The 19,372-nt window shown below is 44.2% G+C and overlaps 1 protein-coding gene across 5 annotated transcripts in view; it reads left to right on the forward strand.

The window, feature by feature from the left end:
• YPEL5 (yippee like 5) overlaps nucleotides 1–17,935 on the forward strand; it is a 30,640-nt gene extending 12,705 nt beyond the window's left edge. For all 5 annotated transcript variants that reach the window (XM_033939169.1, XM_033939170.1, XM_033939166.1 and 2 more), the window contains exons 2-3: nucleotides 298–468; nucleotides 16,955–17,935. In XM_033939169.1, coding sequence (XP_033795060.1) covers nucleotides 328–468; nucleotides 16,955–17,179 — 366 coding nt within the window. In that variant the 5' untranslated portion in view covers nucleotides 298–327 and the 3' untranslated portion in view covers nucleotides 17,180–17,935. The remainder of the gene's footprint in view (nucleotides 1–297; nucleotides 469–16,954) is intronic.
• Nucleotides 17,936–19,372: the final 1,437 nt, after the last annotated feature.

Here is a 19,372-nt window from a genome sequence, read left to right on the forward strand (position 1 = left end):
CTACATATTTTTATACCACATTCATACATTATGCTATGAATGTGGGTCTCATATCTCAGTGGGGGAAGGGAAGATATTGTAAAGTGGAACTTAGCAAATAATGTAACAATAATATTGGAATGTTGGTTCAGTAATGATTTGATAATGAATGTGAGATTGGATGGACAGTGCTTGCCTCTGCATTGAGCAGTGAATTAATAAGCTAATTATAGGACATGTCTGTAAAAGAGCTATTGTAATGAAATATTTTGTAATTATCAATTATACTTATGCCTTGTGTGTTTGTTTCTGGGGCAGGCTTTGAGCATTTACATTCCCATTGCAATCATGGGCAGAATTTTCCTGGATCACATCGGTGGCACTCGCCTGTTTTCCTGTGCAAACTGTGACACAATTCTGACTAACCGCTCCGAGCTGATCTCCACTCGCTTTACAGGAGCCACTGGGAGAGCTTTCCTTTTCAACAAGGTAAGTTAGGAGCATTTTGCTCTATGTACATCAGGCATCCTTATGCCTGTTACTTTGGCTATATGCAAATTTGTTCTGCCCCCAGCAGCCTTATACTGCTCTTTTTAGCATAGGTCTAAAAAATGTGTTGAATGCTATTCTCACTTCTTAGAATTCTAGTGCAGCAGTCTCTTCCTGCCATGATGTGTGTGTAATATAGTCTCCTAGTGCAGCCACTAGTGGTCTTATCTCCTGTAAAGACCTCCTCTTTCAGCTGAGCTTGATTCCTTTGTCTACCTGCTGTTTCCTGATTACCTCTATTATCTTTGCTTTGATAGGTCAGCAAGGGTGCTCTTTCTTTCACATCAAGTACTACTCTCTATGAGGTCCTCTGTAACCTAGTCGGAGGCTCTGTCCTTATTGGTCCCTATCACCCTGCCATCTGGCCTTATGAGGTTTTTTTATGTTTGGGGTTTTTTTTTTTTTGACCCTCTGTCTTATGAGCTCAGACTTTTCCATCTTGTCTCAGAACCACATGTCTCTACTCCCCTAAAATGAACTTGTCATTTTTACCAAACACACAAAATATTACACAACTCAGCAAATCATCTCTGGAATTATCTTCATCTACCGGACAACTCTCCCACCTCTGCCATAAAATCTTTCTTTTCAAATTTCCACCTCTACCTACTGCTATATCATTCAGAACTACAAAGTCTCTTGCCTTAGGTTTTCTGAGAATGTACAAACTGTGAGTAAACTAGCTACATTGGTTCAATAAAGTAAGTTTCATAAAAGAATGGAGACTTCTCATGTGTGCTGGAGGTTATATTGTGTGGGTATTATAGTACATATCTGCTTTAAGGACATTACGTCTTAAGAGCTTAGAAACAAATTCCTCTTAGAATCTGGTTGGTTGAAAGTAGTTCAGTGTAGACAACTTTCAAAAGTGTGTAAATGCTTTAGTAATATAAGCCACCTGTGTTTTTGGATGACTTGGGCAGATGAAGTCACCTGCTTTTTTATGCTCCTGCCTTAAAATACATTGTAAAACAGTAGTCATGAGGGGGCCCAATATTTATTTAAAAAGGCCTAATGTGGTTAGATTTCATGCCCAGTGTATGGTTATTTTTGAGGGGTGGGGGGGGGGGGTCCTTTGGTTTTATTTTGTGTGTTTGGGGCTTTTTTTTGCCTAGGTTATGCATTGATGGAGGCAGGGTTTGGAGTATGCCAGGATGGAGGATGGCAGGAAAGTTATACAGTGGCAGAATTCAGCTGTTCTTTGTATTACTACAGTGCATATGCTATTTACACCTGAATTCCTTGGCATCAATTAAGCAGTCAGTGCTGCAGAATATATAACAGTGACACTTTACTTTCTCTAATGGATGCAGCTGAATTCAGGCCTTAAGTCATTTTCAGTGCAATAGGTGAGACATTCTAGCCAATAGGGTTATTTCCCCATACTCGCATGCTCTGCAGAAGGAATCCAGTCTGGATTTTTCACTCTGCCTCTGTAGTATTTCTTCGATCGGTTTAGCGCCCTCTACAGTCTTTCCTTCTGCAAGCATGTCTGCAGTTGTGTGTGTTCTGCTCTCCCCATTTTATTGTTTTAAATTTGATGTAATGTCCCCTTTTCGTGTAATTTCGCCTTTGAAGCAATTTTGGAGCTCTGCCTGCTTGAGACTTCAGACTTCGATCTGTAGCTGACAGGCCGATCCCTTTTTGGGTAGCTGTTAGCCAGTCTGCATAGTTTACCTTGGAGCTCAGGGCTGTCCCTGCTTCTGTTAAGCAGGGGTCGAGCGCACACTGTTTGGCACGCTTAGGGGGCTCAGTGGTGTTCAGGCTGCATTTTCGTGCCTCCGCCCATCCTGGTGCGCATCCGATGGTCCGCTGGGGTGGAGGCATAGTCAGACAGTGGAGTCTGACTGGCAGCCCAAAGATCAGCTTTGTGAGAGCATTCCCAGCATTGTGGCAGTGAATTCTTCTACAGCTACTGAGAGAGATAGTGAGCAGGGAGAGTCCAGTGTATTGGGTCACAGTGAGTACAAGGAGCTGACAGCTTATGAGAGACGTCGGGAAAATTTTAAAAAGTGGGTTTTTCTGGGTTTCTGCATGTTCCCCTGTGTTCCCTCTCCTGAAACTTCCTAAAATTGCTGTGTTTTTGGACTTTGGGAAGTATGGAGCAGCTGAGAGGTGGGGGGGGGAGCTGTAGTGAGTGGTTTAGCTTTCCCCCCACAGAAGCAGGTGATCAGACACTCAGCCAGCCCATTGGGGCGGCCTCCATTACTTTCGGGTCTCAGCATGGTTGGTTCTTCAGTCAGCCTGGCTGCGGACCCTCTGCAGCCTAAGACATGTGAATTTAAGTCATCTAAGGGTGACTCTAGACCCCAGGAGCCAGATACCTTCTGTAAAATCATGAGGTTTTGTACTCTGAGTTTAAAAAAAAGAAAAAGCATGTTCTCCTGAGCAGTTTTCTTTCCCCCAGGATGTTTTTGGGTGGCATGGCACTTTCGGACATGTCCTCACCTCTAACAGATCCGGCGACTGTTCTGCCTTCTCCTGATTTGGGAGATCTGGATGCTGATCCTGACCTCTCTGATCCATTGTTTGACAATGCAGCTCTTCTCAGATCAGGGGATCCAGGCTTGTGTGCTGGATCCGTGGATCCTTTGTGGGATCTGGATCCTGGTGATGATCCTATTGTCCTGTGCTTAATTAAGTTTGCGGCTCTGCCTTATCTTTGCAGGAATTGAACTTACTGACTCAGCTCCATTCACTATTTCTTCTTCTTGGCTTTGTAGTAAGCACTCACACTCTGCGACCTTTCCCTGGCATCCGGATATGAGTTTTCTGGTCTCTGAGCAGTTTGACTCGCCGGAAGGTACTTTGAAGCATGTTAAAGCTATGTCCCACTTGTATTAACTGACGCAGGAGTGTCAGCAGCTTTTGGGGCAGCCCAAGGTGACTAAGCGCACCTTTCTTCCCAGTGACAGGGGAGTTGTACATAGCTCGTGAGTGTGTGGCATTAACATTTAAGGGATACACGGAGGTAGTCATTGCTACTCTGAAGTCCCAGCACAGACCCCTGGGGAGACCCAAACCCCATCTTTCTCTATTGAGAATATTGACATTTTCTATCTTTTAAACCAGTTCTTAATCTATAATAGAGCAATGTCTCAGGAGTTGTTCATTAGATACTTTATCCCAGGACAAGCAGGCAGCATATTCTTAACGCATGGGTGACGTCACCGATGGAGCCCCGGTACGGACACTTTTAACTAGAAAGTTCTAGTTGGCCGCACCGCACATGCGTGAGTGCCTTCCCGCCCGACGGAGGAGTGCGTGGTCCCCAGTTTCTTCGTTTCCGCGGAGCGAAGAAGTCGCATGTGTTTCAACGGCTATTGAAAACTTAGTTCTGCCTTCCCGCTCGCGTACTTTTTTCATTTTTTTCCTTTCGGATCCCGTTAATTTTCTTTTAAAAAAAAAAAAAAACTCGTCGAGTTTTCTTTATTTTTTTGGGCCGGCCCCGGCGGGGCCTGTTGCCACCATACAGGCCTCCGGCTTTGATTTTGCGGAGGCCGTGTTTCCCTTCATGCCCCCTCAACCGGGCTTTAAGAAGTGCCAGCGGTGTGCACGCCCGATCTCTCTTACCGACCCGCACAATTGGTGCCTGCAGTGCTTGGGTCCAGAGCATCAGGCGGACACCTGCACCCGCTGTGCTACGCTTAAAAAGCGCACTTTAAAAAATAGGCAGATCCAGCAAAATATTCTATTCGGTACCGGATCTGCCATGGAATCTACCGCGATGTCGACGGCACCGCAAAAGTCGACACCGACTACTTCGACTCCACCGGATCCTTCTTCGGGGTCGCTGGCCCCAGGTAAGCCAGCTAAGAAGCCTTCCACTTCCCTTGAGCGCCCTCCTACCACGGTTGCGACACCGGCAACCCCGGCACCGCATCGACCCCGCAAACGCTCCGCTCCGATATCGGTGAGTGCCTCGTCATCGGCCTCCTCATCGCCGGAGCGTAGAGCGGCACCTATGGTACCGAAAAAGAAAAAAGCGGTACCGGTGCCCCCACTGGACGACCGCATTGCGGCCATACTCCAAACCCAGTATAGGAGCAGCTGCAGCAACAACTCCAACAACTGTTGCCGGCGTTACTGGCACCGCACCTTCCGGTACGGGACCGGTCCGAGCCTCGCACCGTTCCATCGGTGTCGACCCCCTCGGTACCGCTCAACACTTCCATGCCGGTCCTATCGGCTGAGCCTACGGTACAGACCCGCTCTGATGCCGATCCTTCTCGGTACCAGGTACGGCACCGGTCTTCCTCACCCGGTACCGCCTCGGTCTGCTCTGGCAAGTCTCTCTCCAAAACCCGCCATGCCGAGCCCTCCACACCGATGTCCCGCCGTGCGCACCCCGACATCAGGGACCCAGACTTATGGGAAGAATCCCCACATGGTACTGAGGAAGACGCTTCCTCCACGGACGAGGAACCTTCAGTGACTGATACCGTTTCAAAACCTGAACAGTCCTCGTTCACCAAATTCCTCAGGGAGATGTCTGCTGCTCTTTCCATTCCCTTAGAGTCAGACTCTAAAAAGTCACAGGCCTTTCTCGATGCCCTAGACTTTGAGCAACCTCCCAAGGAATTCCTCAAGTTACCCGTACATGATATCCTACGGGAAACTTTTTATAAGAACTGGGAGAACCCCCTCACTGTCTCTGGGGCCCCTCGCAAATTGGATAGCTTGTATCGGGTCATTCCCATCCCAGGGTTTGACAAGCCTCAATTGCCCCATGAATCTCTCCTGGTGGAGTCCACCTTAAAGAAAACTCAGGGCTCCAGTGTCTATGCCTCCACCCCTCCTGGCAGAGAGGGAAAAACTATGGATAAGTTTGGCAAGCACCTTTTCCAGAATGCAATGCTGGCCAACAGGGCAAATAATTACACCTTTCACTTCTCCTTCTACATGAAGCATCTGGTGCAACAACTCTCCGCCTTACAAAAATACATCCCTGAACGTAAGGTACCTCTTTTTCAACAACAAATTTCCAGTCTACTCCAACTCCGGAAATTCATGGTGCGCTCCATTTATGACTCATTTGAGCTGACCTCTCGAGCGTCTGCCATGGCTGTTGCCATGCGGCGTCTGGCCTGGCTGAGAGTTTCTAACCTCGACATTAACCACCAAGACCGCCTGGCTAATGCACCTTGTCTTGGTGATGAACTCTTCGGGGAGTCCCTGGACTCAACCACCCAGAAACTCTCGGCTCACGAGACCAGGTGAGACACCCTGGTGAAGCCTGCTCGCCCCTACAAACAGCAGTCTTCCTACCAACGCAGGTTCTCGGCCAGACCTCTCAACCCGCCTCAACAGCAGCCTCGCCGACCTCATCAACAGCATCAAACTCAGGCTCGCTCACAGTCTCACCAACCTGCCAAGCCTCTCCCTCCGTCAAAACCATCTCAGCCCTTTTGACTTTTTCCTCCAGGGCATAGCCAGTCTCCCACCATCATTGCCCCTTCCTCAGCCTATCGGAGGTCGCCTCCAAATCTTCCTCAGCCGTTGGGAGGTCATCACATCAGACCAATGGGTCCTCAACATCATTCGCCACGGCTACTCTCTCAACTTCCAGACTCTTCCTCCAGACAATCCTCCCGTAGAGTCTGCTTCTCACTCCTCCCAAACCCCCCTCCTCCTGAGGGAGGTCAAATCCCTCCTTCTTCTCAATGCCATCGAAGAGGTGCCTCCGGACCAAAGGGATCAGGGATTCTACTCCCGCTACTTCCTGGTTCCCAAGAAGACAGGAGACCTCCGTCCCATCCTCGATCTCAGGGACCTCAACAAGTGTCTGGTCAAGGAGAAGTTCAGAATGCTCTCCCTTGCCACGCTTTACCCTCTTCTCTCTCAACACGACTGGCTATGTTCCCTGGACCTCAAAGAGGCCTACACTCACATCCCAATCAATCCGACTTCACGTCGCTACCTACGGTTTCAGATACAGCACCGTCACTATCAGTACAAAGTGCTACCCTTTGGCCTCGCATCATCACCCAGGGTGTTCACCAAGTGCCTTATTGTGGTGGCGGCCTTCCTCAGGTCTCACGACCTCCAGGTGTTCCCCTACTTGGACGATTGGTTGGTGAAAGCGCCTACATCTCCGCTTGTGCTACAAGCCACTCATCACACCATCTCGCTCCTCCATCTACTGGGGTTCGAGATCAACTACCCCAAGTCGCACCTACTTCCCACACAGCGACTTCAGTTCATTGGCGCAGTTCTCGACACCACTCTGATGAGGGCGTTTCTCCCCTCCGACCGACAACGGACCCTGCTCCACCTCTGTCGTCAGGTGTTCCTTCATCAAACCATCCCAGCTCGGCAGATGATGGTCCTCCTGGGCCACATGGCCTCGACGGTCCATGTACTTCCTCTGGCACGACTCCACCTCAGGACACCTCAGTGGACTCTAGCCAACCAATGGTCACAGACCACGGATCCTCTTTCTCATCCCATCTCTGTGACATCGTCTCTTCAGCTATCTCTTAAATGGTGGTTGAACTCCTCCAATCTTTCCAGGGGTCTACTCTTTCATCTACCCCCTCACTCCATGATCATAACCACAGATGCCTCCCCCTATGCATGGGGAGCTCACCTGGGAGATCTTCGCACTCAGGGACTCTGGACCCATCAGGAGCGTCAACATCACATCAATTTCCTGGAACTCAGGGCCATGTTCTATGCTCTCAAGGCCTTCCAGCACCTTCTCTACCCTCAGGTTCTTCTCCTGTGCACAGACAACCAAGTCGCCATGTACTACATAAACAAGCAAGGCGGCACCGGATCTCCCCTCCTCTGTCAGGAGGCCATCCGCATCTGGACCTGGGCCACGGCCCAAAGTCTCTTCCTCAAGGCTGTCTATATCCAGGGCGAACAGAACTCCCTGGCTGACAATCTCAGCCGCATCCTTCAACCTCACGAGTGGACTCTGGATCCTCCCACATTCCGCTCCATCTTTGCTCGCTGGGGCACTCCTCAGGTGGACTTCTTTGCAGCTCCTCACAACCATCAGCTGCCCCAGTTCTGTTCCAGACTCTTCTCTCCTCATCGTCTGGCCCCGGATGCATTCCTGCTCGACTGGACGGATCGGTTCCTCTATGCCTTTCCTCCACTACCTCTGATGTTGCGAACGTTATTCAAACTCCGCAGGGACAGAGCCACCGTGATTCTCATCGCTCCTCGGTGGCCTCGCCAACACTGGTTCTCCCTCCTGCTCCAGCTCAGCTCCAGGGAGCCCATTCCTCTTCCTGTGTTTCCTACTCTACTTACACAGCAGCATCAGTCTCTACTACATCCCAATCTGTCCTCGCTCCACCTGACAGCTTGGTTTCTCTCGGGCTGACCTCTCCAGAGAATCTGTCTCAGCCTGTCCGTCGCATTTTGGATGCCTCCAGGAAACCAGCCACCCTCCAATGTTACCATCAGAAGTGGACCAGGTTCTCCTCTTGGTGTCTACTGCATCACCACGATCCCACCTCATTGGCGGTGGAAACTGTACTGGACTATTTGCTCTCTATCCGATGCTGGCCTCAAGCCTACCTCAATCAGAGTCCACCTCAGTGCCATCACTGCGTTTCATGAGCCTATCCTCGGAAAACCGCTTACGGCTCATCCCCTGGTTTCCCGATTCATGAGAGGCCTCTTCAATGTCAAACCACCTCTGAAGCCTCCTCCAGTCGTCTGGGACCTGAATGTGGTTTTATCAGCCCTCATGAAACCTCCGTTTGAGCCTCTTGCCACTACTTCACTCAAATTTCTGACATGGAAGGTGCTTTTCCTCATTGCCATCACCTCTGCCAGGAGGGTTAGTGAGCTGCATGCACTGGTTGCCGACCCACCTTTCACTGTTTTTCACCATGACAAGGTGGTTCTGCGTACCCATCCTAAATTCCTTCCCAAGGTGGTCTCGGACTTCCACCTCAACCAATCCATTGTGTTGCCTGTCTTTTTCCCTAAGCCCCATTCTCATCCTGGGGAACTGGTGTTACACACGCTGGACTGTAAGCGCGCCCTTGCATACTACCTTAACCGTACCAGGGCCCACCGCTCGTCACCTCAACTCTTTTTGTCCTTCGACCCTAACCGTCTAGGTCGTCCTGTCTCCAAACGGACGCTTTCCAACTGGCTTGCTGCCTGCATTGCGTTCTGTTATGCTCGGGCTGGTCTCTCACTGGAAGGTGCTGTCACGGCCCACAGGGTCAGAGCTATGGCTGCTTCTGTGGCTTTCCTCCGCTCCACGCCCATCGAGGAGATCTGCAAGGCTGCCACTTGGTCCTCAGTTCACACGTTCGCTACCCACTACTGTCTGGATGCCTTCTCCAGACGGGATGGACACTTCGGCCAATCTGTGTTACAAAATTTATTTTCCTAATGGCCAACCATCCCTCCTCCCTCTCTGTTAGCTTGGAGGTCACCCATGCGTTAAGAATATGCTGCCTGCTTGTCCTGGGATAAAGCACAGTTACTTACCGTAACAGGTGTTATCCAGGGACAGCAGGCAGATATTCTTACGTCCCACCCACCTCCCCGGGTTGGCTTCTTAGCTGGCTTATCTTAACTGGGAGGCACTCGCGCATGCGCGGTGCGGCCAACTAGAACTTTATAGTTAAAAGTGTCCGTACCGGGGCTCCGTCGGTGACGTCACCCATGCGTTAAGAATATCTGCCTGCTGTCCCTGGATAACACCTGTTACGGTAAGTAACTGTGCTTTATCAAATGCCTTCTGAAAATCCAGCTCCGCAACATCAACCATCTCACCTTTATCCACATGTTTATCTCTTCAAAGAAATGTAGCAGATTTGTAATTCAATATTTCCCTTGGCTTGGTCCATGTTGGTTTTGTCCCATTAATCCATGCCTATGTTAATCCATGCTTAGTAATTGCATGTTATAATAGTCTCATCATTTTTCCTGGCACCGATAGGTCACTCTGTCCCACTCCCACCATCCCCTACATCTGGCCTCAGTCCAACTGTTAGCCAGAAGACCAGGTTCATCAAGTTAAAGCAGGGCTCAGACTACATTGACGTCTGCCCTAGTAGATATACTGTTCTGCTTCTCAAGTTAAAGCATTCCAATGTAAGCTAGTTCTTTGGGGAAAACACTTGAAAAATGAAGATTTAACACACTTTCTGACATGCAACATAAACAAATCAAGTTTAGGTGAAATTGCATCGTATCAAAAATACGTAGAAAACATTTTAAGCCTTAGTACTGTGTTTGAAACAAGATTTGCAAATTTTAAATCTTTGGAAAACAAAGTTTTCTTTGTTTTCTTCGATTATTCTCAATAAATATAGACTTGGTACCTAATCATATGCAAATGGAAGTAATTGAGATCCTATGCGATTCAGATTTGAAGACAAAATACGGTGAAGTTGTCTTGCTTGAATTTTACAAATATTTGCCAGCCCGGTTTGAAAATACTCGAAAATTTGCATATGAAATTATTTAAATGTTTGGAAGTACTTATCGGTGCGAATAGTTATTTACACTTATGAAAGGAAATAAGTCTCCTATCGGATCCAGAATTACTGACATTCACCTTGGGTCAGTTTTTAAAAGTAATCACTGTGGACAAGATTTCCCCTGAAATAGGAAAAATAGTAGCAGAGAAGAGATGCCAAATGTCAGGAAGAAAACATTAATTTTATTATTGCTTTTGTTCTTTTTTTATACTGTACTTTTTGAAATAATCCTCAATTTCTATGAAAAATTATGTTTTTGCGGCCACATAAACTTAAACCTTGTTTATTTGGCCTATGTCAGCTTGTGAGTTTGACATGCTTGTTCTAAAGCAAAGGGGAGAAAGAATACATTATAGCTTTTATTTGAGCTCTTCTCATAATTCCTCCTATTGTGAGAGAACAGTGCTCTTGTGTATGCTTCTTTTTAAGAATTAGCAATTAGTTTGACCTGTCGGAAGAAATCTGAGCTATCAAAACCTCTTGGCTGTTTCCTAATTTTGTTCTTTGTTTGAATGGCATTTCGTTGTATAAACCTCTTGAATGTTACAAGAAGGCATAAAACAACTCTTTAAAAGGTTTGCCTGGTGAACTCTGAATACAAAGAAGTGTTTTGATTATCCAGGTTTCATGAAACAAGTTTCTACAATATGAGATGCTTCAGTGTGTTTTTCTTGCTGTTTTTCGCAAAGAAACTAAGTATGTTTTCCATCTCTTCTAATGCTAGTAAACAACCAGATAATTCTAAAGCATATACTGGGCAGAAACTGTGTCCATGGAATGTTGATTCAGTGGAAACATATGGCCAGCAAGGCCCCATGTGTGGCTACACCCATAGCAGACAGCATATCCCTCCTCTCCATGAAAGGAGGAAGTAAGCTGACTCAAATGAATCAGCTGGGAGGATCTCTCCAACATGCTATGGATGTGAGTGAGCAACTGAGGTCACATACCATAAACTTAGGAGATATTTTTAGAAACTTGGATACCAGCCAAAGTTTTAGGAGCAGAAAATTTCTCCTTCCTTTTTCACTCTAGTTTTTATGCTTTTCTTTGGTGATTTGTTCAGCAAATTTGTACTTTTGTTTCTTAGTTTTGTTCTCCGTAAGGCAGATTTTTTTTAAATTTGCCTTTTCTGAATTTTAGGTACTCAAATGTACTGGCTTATGGGATGTTTTTTTCCCCAATTCAAGAAATTTTCATATTATTTGTAGCACTTTCACAGGGGCTAAGATAGAAACAGAGAAACATGATGGCAGATAAAGGCCAAATGGCCCATCCAGTGAGCCCATCTGCAGTAACCATTTTTCCTCCTCTCTCTAAGAAATCCCACACGCCTATATCACACTTTCTTGAATTCAGACACAGGCAATTTGCTCATGCAGATTTTGATAAGTTCCATAAAAATAAAATATATTAAGAAAATGTAAGAATTTAATAAATTCATTTATACTCCCCCCCCCAAAAAAAAAATCCAAAATATAATCCAATAAAATTAATATTTGTTTATAGTATTCTGAATAGCATAAATACCATCCTATCAGCTTAATAAATAACATTTTATGACAATAGAATCTCTAATGAAACTGTAAAAGCTTCCTGAAAAGCCTAGAATTTTATAATGCAGTAACATGATCATTTTGTTCAGTTGTGGTTTCTCTTCTAGAGGAAAAGAAGCAAAACTTCCTGTCAAGTGACAGCTTTGAAAGGCCTTCTGGAGCCTGAAAGAAGTCCTGTGCATGAAAGCCTTTGCCACCGTTCAGGTCACTTCACTATGAGTGACTTCCCAGACATGGGTATGAAGCAGAATGTTGAATCTATAGTCTGCTGGTTCGTGAGTTTCCCTTACTCTAAAACTGAACACATAAACACCAAGTATTACACTATTAAACACTTTATTTATAGGAAAATTTATTCAAGAGGTATCTCAATCAATTTTTATAGAAACAGTATCCCCCCCTTTTATCCACTACCAAGTAAGTACACAGTTCCATGACATAAGCATGTATAGTTAACAGATTGGAGTCCAATCTGTGTAGACATCGCTTACCTTATGGAAAGCTGTTGTTCTCCCATATTTCCAGGCAGTTAATTTAGATACCAAACAATAGTAGGCCACTGCTCTTTTCCAATATTGGGCCACCAAGATTTTTGTAACTGTGAACACCAAGTCACTAATTTGTATGTTTCTTTAGAAATACCAACCGTTTTATAGTGTAATAACAATCTGCCTGCAGGGGATAATATGCGTCGGTGTACTCATTAAGTTGTCTAAGAAGCTTTTCCCATTATAGGGAAATTTACTGGATAGGACTGCCACATATGATTAGTCCCCTTCTGTCCTCAATTATGTCAGCATAAATCATCCCCAGTGTGATACATCTTAAACCATCAGGTGTATAATACCATTAAGAGGTGTAGCCAACAAGATTATTTAACAAATATTAAAACATCTTCAGCCAATGTTGAAATTCATAAGTTTGTCCCAAATCTTTTTCCCAGTTAGCGACTTATTGTAACATTGGTGTATCCATTGCTAATAAATCTTTATACAGCCAGCAATGCCTTTCCTACCAGCCGTAGGTTTGTCTCCAAGAAAGTTTCAACCAAACTCAATTCACAAGATAAAATCTCTTAATTGTCTATATTGAAACCCATCCTTGGATTCCAGCAAGTATTACAGTGTTGAAATGTAAGTTTTTCTGGGTTTCTGCATGTTCCCCTGTGTTTCCTCTCCTGAAACTTCCTAAAATTGCTGTGTTTTGGGACTTTGGGAAGTATGGAGCAGCTGGGAGATGGGGGGGGGGGGGGAGCTGTAGTGAGCCTGGCTGCCTAAGACATGTGAATTTAAGTCATCTAAGGGTGACTCTAGACCCCAGGAGCCAGATACCTTCTGTAAAATCATGAGGTTTTGTACTTGGAGTTTTAAAAAAAGAGCACTCTGGGTGGCGTGGCACTTTCGGACGTGTCCTCACCTCTGACAGATCCGGCGACTGTTCTGCCTTCTCCTGATTTGGGGGATCTGGATGCTGATCCTGACCTCTCTGATCCATTGTTTGACAATGCAGCTCTTCTCAGATCAGGAGATCCAGGCTTGTCTGCTGGATCCGTGGATCCTTTGTGGGATCTGGATCCTGGTGATGATCCTATTGTCCTGTGCTTAATTAAGTTAAACCAGTTTAAGAATGATAGGCCTATTCCCCTATTATAGAAGCAATAGCTTTTCAGGTGGCTATGTTTAACCTTGGATAAATGTCATGATAGTTTCATTCTCATGAAATAAGCCCTGCTTTAATTGGCACTGTTGCTGGAGCCTGTCTGTTTATAAGACCTTGCCATAAATAGCTGGAAATATCATCTAGTTCTGGAGCTATCCATTGTAATGCAGTAAATTGCACTTTCTCTGTGCCACATAACTTTTTAAAACTTAACGAAAACCAGACAAGTTAAAAAAAAACCAACTTTAATATGTTGGCTGCCTGAAATAATGTCTCCAAATGGGATAATTTGGCAAAGTCTATGATGAGGTTGAACTGTGCTGATAAGCCAGGTTATATTGCGAAGTCTCTACTGGCCTCCAGTGAGCTTTTAGTGCTAATTTTTCTAGTCATATCCCTTGCTAATGAATTAACAAAATTTGATATGTGAATTTGTAACCTTCCTCAGGCTATTTGCTGAATTGAGAAGTAGGAAATCTAAAGCAGTTAAATGAAAGAGGTATAATTTGAGCAGATGTTAGGTTGTTGTTGGCCGGAGCACAATTTGATAATCCTAATTAGCGTTTTTTTTTTAACTTTATTTAAAAAATTTTATACCAACTTACTGAAGAGTCCGTCATTCAAAACCAGTTTACAATCATCAGGGCAAATTAAAAACAACCATTCTGTTACATCCACTCCAGATTCTGTACGAATGGTATTCAATCCCAACCCACGAACCGGGTCTGGCAGAAATTCCACTCTCTGCTTTCAGCACCTCTCACATAGCAGTAGAGTATAGTGCCCCCTTTTTGCAAGCGAACCGTTCAGAGGCATTTCTGATCTATTCTGCTTTATTTTCCATTATTTTTGACAAAAGTTTAACTTTTTCAGTTGCATCGGTGCCCTGAGATCCCTTATTTAGGGGATCTCTGCTCAGGAAAGAATGCAAATTCCACTGAGACGGAGTGCAGCTTCATAAGGCAAACCTTCGGGTGGACCTCTAGGGCCAGCCTGCTGTATGCCACTTCAGAGGTTGGGGTCCGTTCTCAGAGGCTTAAGCACAGGCTGAGGACACCCTGAATAAGAACTCTCTGGGTATCAGGGTGCCAGCTGTGTATTTCCTGCCCCCCATCATGCTTTGAGTTTCTGTGGGGGTGGAGGTCTCGGTCAGGGTTCATCTAATTGACAGCCCAAAGATCTTGTGAATTGGACTGATTGGTGAAGTTTATGAGGCAGAAAATTATTTTCCCTTCACTTCAGCTGCAGAAAAAAGCTGGCATGCAGGCACTGCACAGAACTGTGAATACAACACCATTGTTTCCTTTAGGTTCTATTTAGGTTTTCTTGTAAATATTTCAGGAAACTCGATATGATTTTCAGAACCTGATCATATGAAGTCTTTCCCTCCCCCCTTAGTAAGTTACCAAGAGTGAAGGTTAAATAATAATGCTGTCAATTACTTATTTTGTTTACTGTCCAAGTCTGCTTTTCCTTATGTTTCAGAATATCATCTTTCCTTTCAGTTTTTTGTATTGGATTTCTCTCCTTAATATGGTCTAAGACAGGGCTTAACGCAGTTTCTTATAATCTAGGAAGCCAGCCTTGGTATGACTGGAATGTTTATTTATTTATAAATATGCACAGTTTCAAATTGCATAATAAACAAGTTTAATACAGTATTGGAGAAGGAGCAGATAAGAGGAAGCTGCTTTCCCCTTCATCCATGTACAGTCTATCTGGCAGCGAAGAGAGACTTGAGACTATGGTTGGGACAATGAGAGGTAAACCAAAGCTGCAGCTACTAAGGGTGTATGGGGTTGGGAAGCTACAGCCTTAGCCTCTCTCCTTTGCCCACATGCCCCCAGTAGCTGCAGTTTTATCCCCAACCCACTTCTAGTTCTCCCACTCTAGCATCTAAAACCTAAAGGTCTATCCAGCCATCCTAGTAGCAGCCTTGGAGTTATGTCCTCATCCCTAGCAGTAGCCTTTCAGAATCTATCCTCTTTCCCCACCCCCCATCCAGGCTCTTTTTTTTTTTTTTTTTTTAATTGATCCTACTAACCGGCTGCTGAAGAATCACCACCTCAGCAACTATGCTCCTTAAGGGCTTCGTCTGCAATTGGTAGCATTCCTACATAAGAATTGCCGCTGCTAGGTCAGACCAGTGGTCCATCGTGCACAGCAGTCCGCTCCCGCGGTGGCCCCTAGGTCAAAGACCAGAGCCCTAACCGAGACCAGCCCTACCTGTGTACATTCCAGTTCTGCAGGAACTCGTCTAACTTTGTCTTGAATCCCTGGAGGGTGTTTTCCCCTACGACAGCCTCCAGAAGAGCGTTCCAGTTTTCCACCACTCTCTGGGTGAAAAAGAACTTACTTACGTTTGTACGGAATCTATCCCTTTTTAACTTTAGAGAGTACCCTCTCGTTCTCCCTTCCTTGGAGAGGGTGAACAACCTATCTTTATCTATTAAGTCTATTCCCTTCATTATCTTGAAGGTTTCAATCATGTCCCCTCTCAGTCTCCTCTTTTCAATGGAGAAGAGGCCTAGTTTCTCTAATCTCTCACTGTACAACTCCTCCAGCCCCTTAACCATTTTAGTCACTCTTCTCTGGACCCTTTCGAGTAGTACTGTGTCCTTCAAGTACGGCGATTAAAGTGGGTACCTCCCTACCTTAATATTTTTCTCTCTGCCTCCCCTCAAACATACAAATTTTACATACAGTACTGAGTGGCAAGCTGTGGCCTGCAGTGTAGCCACTTTGTTTTGCTTCTGCTGCTACTCAGTACCCACTAGGGTGAGTGTGTGCATGCATGAATGTATGTGCAAGTAAGCTGGAGGTGCCATGAAGGATTGAGGGTAAAGATCTATTGTTAATGCTGGCTGCCAAGTGTGCTGCTCTTATTTTGAGCAAAACCTAGGTATCAGGACTGGTTTTTTGTCATAGTGACCAGGCGCCTGGGGTTTGTCAAGCCCTGTTCTGAGACCTGTTGCTTTTTCCCTGTATGCTGCTATGATCGTATACTATTTTCATCTCTGTAGTTTTTGAGATGTATAATAATAAAAACAGATTAACAATTAATGAACTTTGCATTTAGGGTGCTGAAAACAAGTCTTTACTATTTAAAACTCCTGTGGGACTCTGCAAATTTCTGAATCAGAAACCCTAACTATAAGGCAGTAGGTGATTCTACACTCCTGATGCAGTTGTCAGTATCTTGCTTTACGCAGCTCTCAAATGTGAGCCATATGGATACCCTAAGTCCGATGCAGTTTGAGAGATGGCAACCACCTCTTGACACTTTGGAAGATTTTTATGCAAATTCTGCATTGTTCAGGTACACAGAATTCTTTATAGAAAAATGATCCTATCATTGTGTCTGATTCTGGGATTCTTTTTTTCATCCCCCCTTTAATTTTCAATATGTTTTGAATTTGGGTTTAAAAGAAAAGGTGCATTTGTGTCTTTGTTATGACTGTGTTGTACATTTTTGTCCAGACTTCATCCTGCAACTTTTGTGCAGTTAACGAGCCAAGTCAGCAAAGCTCCCACTTACTTAGTTTCATTATGATGAGAGTGAATAAATGGAGAAGTTTGCTAAAACTCTGAAGATTGGTATCTTTTTTTTAAGAACGCAATATGAGTCACAATGTAATGATTAATCCCCAGCTGAGTTATGTAAAGTAAAAACATTGCCAGTTATGCTGCTCAAATTCAGTGATGTAAGAACTGGTCTCTTGTTACATACCTTTTGGTTTTTTTTTCCAGGTGGTAAATCTGCAGTACAGTGAAGTCCAGGACAGGGTCATGCTCACAGGCCGGCACATGGTTCGTGATGTGAGCTGCAAGAACTGCAACAGCAAACTTGGTTGGATCTATGAGTTTGCCACGGAAGACAGCCAGCGCTATAAAGAAGGCCGTGTGATTCTGGAACGGGCTCTCGTCCGGGAGAGTGAGGGCTTTGAAGAGCATGTGCCGTCTGACAACTCCTGAAGAGGCCTTTACTTCAGTTTCTTTCCATAAAGGTTTCCTTCACTGAAATGTTCCAAAACCATGCAAAGCATTCTACTTACATATATGGTCACCTTAGCATCTGCGTCGGATTTGTGAAAACCATCGAGAACAGGACTGAGAGAATTTTAGATGAAGCCTTGTTAACTTCTCCCCTCCCCCTTTTTTTATTTCTTTTTTGGTTTTAAACTTTCCATTCCAGTGATATTTAGGGGAAATGTGCAGGTGCTGTAATAGATTTTTCCTATGTTTACATCTTTAGGTCTGATATGTGAAGTTAAATGAACGGATTGAACGAAGAGAAAAAATCCAGGATGTACCATTTGAGTTTTCATTTATGTAAGTTCTTGTTGACAGAACATCAAATGTATTTAATATCCTTTGTTTTGCTTTATTTTTTAATTTAAAAAACATCTTTTTATATTTTTCTCTTGCTTTTGGTAGTTAAAAAAAAAAAAGATCTGAAAGAGTGACCCATGCTAAAGGTTCAGTGTTGGGCTGGCTTGTGCTGGCCAGTATGCCATTTCCTTATTGGGGTCGATAAGTAGCACAGAACCCTTTCTGTCTGGTTTGTTCTTGACACAGAGATGTCACCATTCCTAGTTCTTGTCACCACATAATCTGTGTTGATTGGAAATTTTCTTTTGAAATGCAAAGAAAAGGACAAAAAGCAGCTTGTTTTTATGTAACTGAAGTAACTTATAAGTATAGTAATATAAATAAAGTATTAGTTGTACATTTTGTCTTGAATTGCCTGTTTGTGTTTAAGTTGGAGTAAGAAGTGTTTTACTCTTGGCATGTTCTGTTGATGGTCAGATTAAAAGATGGCAAGAGGTCCTTTGAGGTCAGCCTTCATTTCCTGGCTTAACATGGTAATTGGTACGGGATGGTGGCTACATGGAACACTACAAAGTTTGGCTGTCAGTTCAGGAAATTATGCTCAATTTCACAGAATTCTAAACTGAAATTCTATACTGAAAATTGATTTTAAGTTTTTTGAACTAGATGAGGTAGGAAGGTAATCACTATACAGCACTAAAATGATTATCATCTATTTTCCTGGTAGAGAGAGAGTACATCCCTTCCAGTACTCGGCATTCAGCCCAAAATTAATACTGATGATAGACCAAAATAAAGCAGTATTCAAGTCCAGTTGTAGATGCCTGGAGCTCTGGTTTTTCTTAAATTTATTGCCATTTGAATGCTTTTTGGTTTTCTTGTCCCTTTCTTTGGATACTTGTTTGCAGATGAAAAATAAGGTTTGAGATAAGGAGTTGGAACTAGGAATTTCTCAAGTCTGCTTCCCTCCTCCCTCCCCTCCTTTTCCAATGTAACTAGGGCCGCAGATGAGGAGGAAGTCACCAGGCCTCCTTTTTATCAAGCTTTATTATAATAGTAATGTAGAAGTGCTTGTACAACATCCTTACATTGAGCAAGCTGCCATTGCATTATCCTCCATCATTGCAGCAAGTAGCTTGCCCTTCCAGTTCTCCAAGGTGGCATCAAGAAAGACTTAAGATTTTGGCCAAAACTGGAGTTATTGTTCCATTTGGTAAAAACTCTTTAGAGAAGCCAACATAGTTTTACATTGCTAAAAATAGGTTGACTGACTGGCACATCTGCAGCTCATTGTGACTACTCCCAAGATATCATCCAAGTTATTTTGAGTATAACACTTTTTGTTTAAAGCATTTTATTTTTTGGGTTTGAAATAGATCAATATGAAACATATAAAATTGGCTCAGCTTTATGGATCTCCTTGATTTCCCATTTACATGTTCAAAACTGAACTTAAAACTTTTTTCTTTTTGATGATGCCTTTCTTCAGATGAATCTAATTCTTAGATTACATATATTTATGTATATTTCATTCATTTTTCCCCTCATATAGGGATCTGTGAAACCATTTCAGTTGCATTCTTTACCCCACCTTACACTGACCTTCCTGTTCTACCTGTTAAGTCAGTCCATTGTAGTTCTCCATTTTCTCCCAGCCCTTTTTTTTTTTTTTGCCACACTCACACTTTCTAAGCTGCTTCATCTCTATTTATTACCAGGGGTTGCTGAAAAGTTCTCAGCACAACCAAGAAGGGAATGACATGGAACCATGAAATTCACCCCTAAGTTTAACACATGTCTGAAGTTTCTGTAACCCTCTGAAAAAATACTCTTGAT

This window comes from Geotrypetes seraphini, chromosome 3 (genome assembly GCF_902459505.1).
Source record: "Geotrypetes seraphini chromosome 3, aGeoSer1.1, whole genome shotgun sequence".
NCBI classification, from domain to species: domain Eukaryota; kingdom Metazoa; phylum Chordata; class Amphibia; order Gymnophiona; family Dermophiidae; genus Geotrypetes; species Geotrypetes seraphini.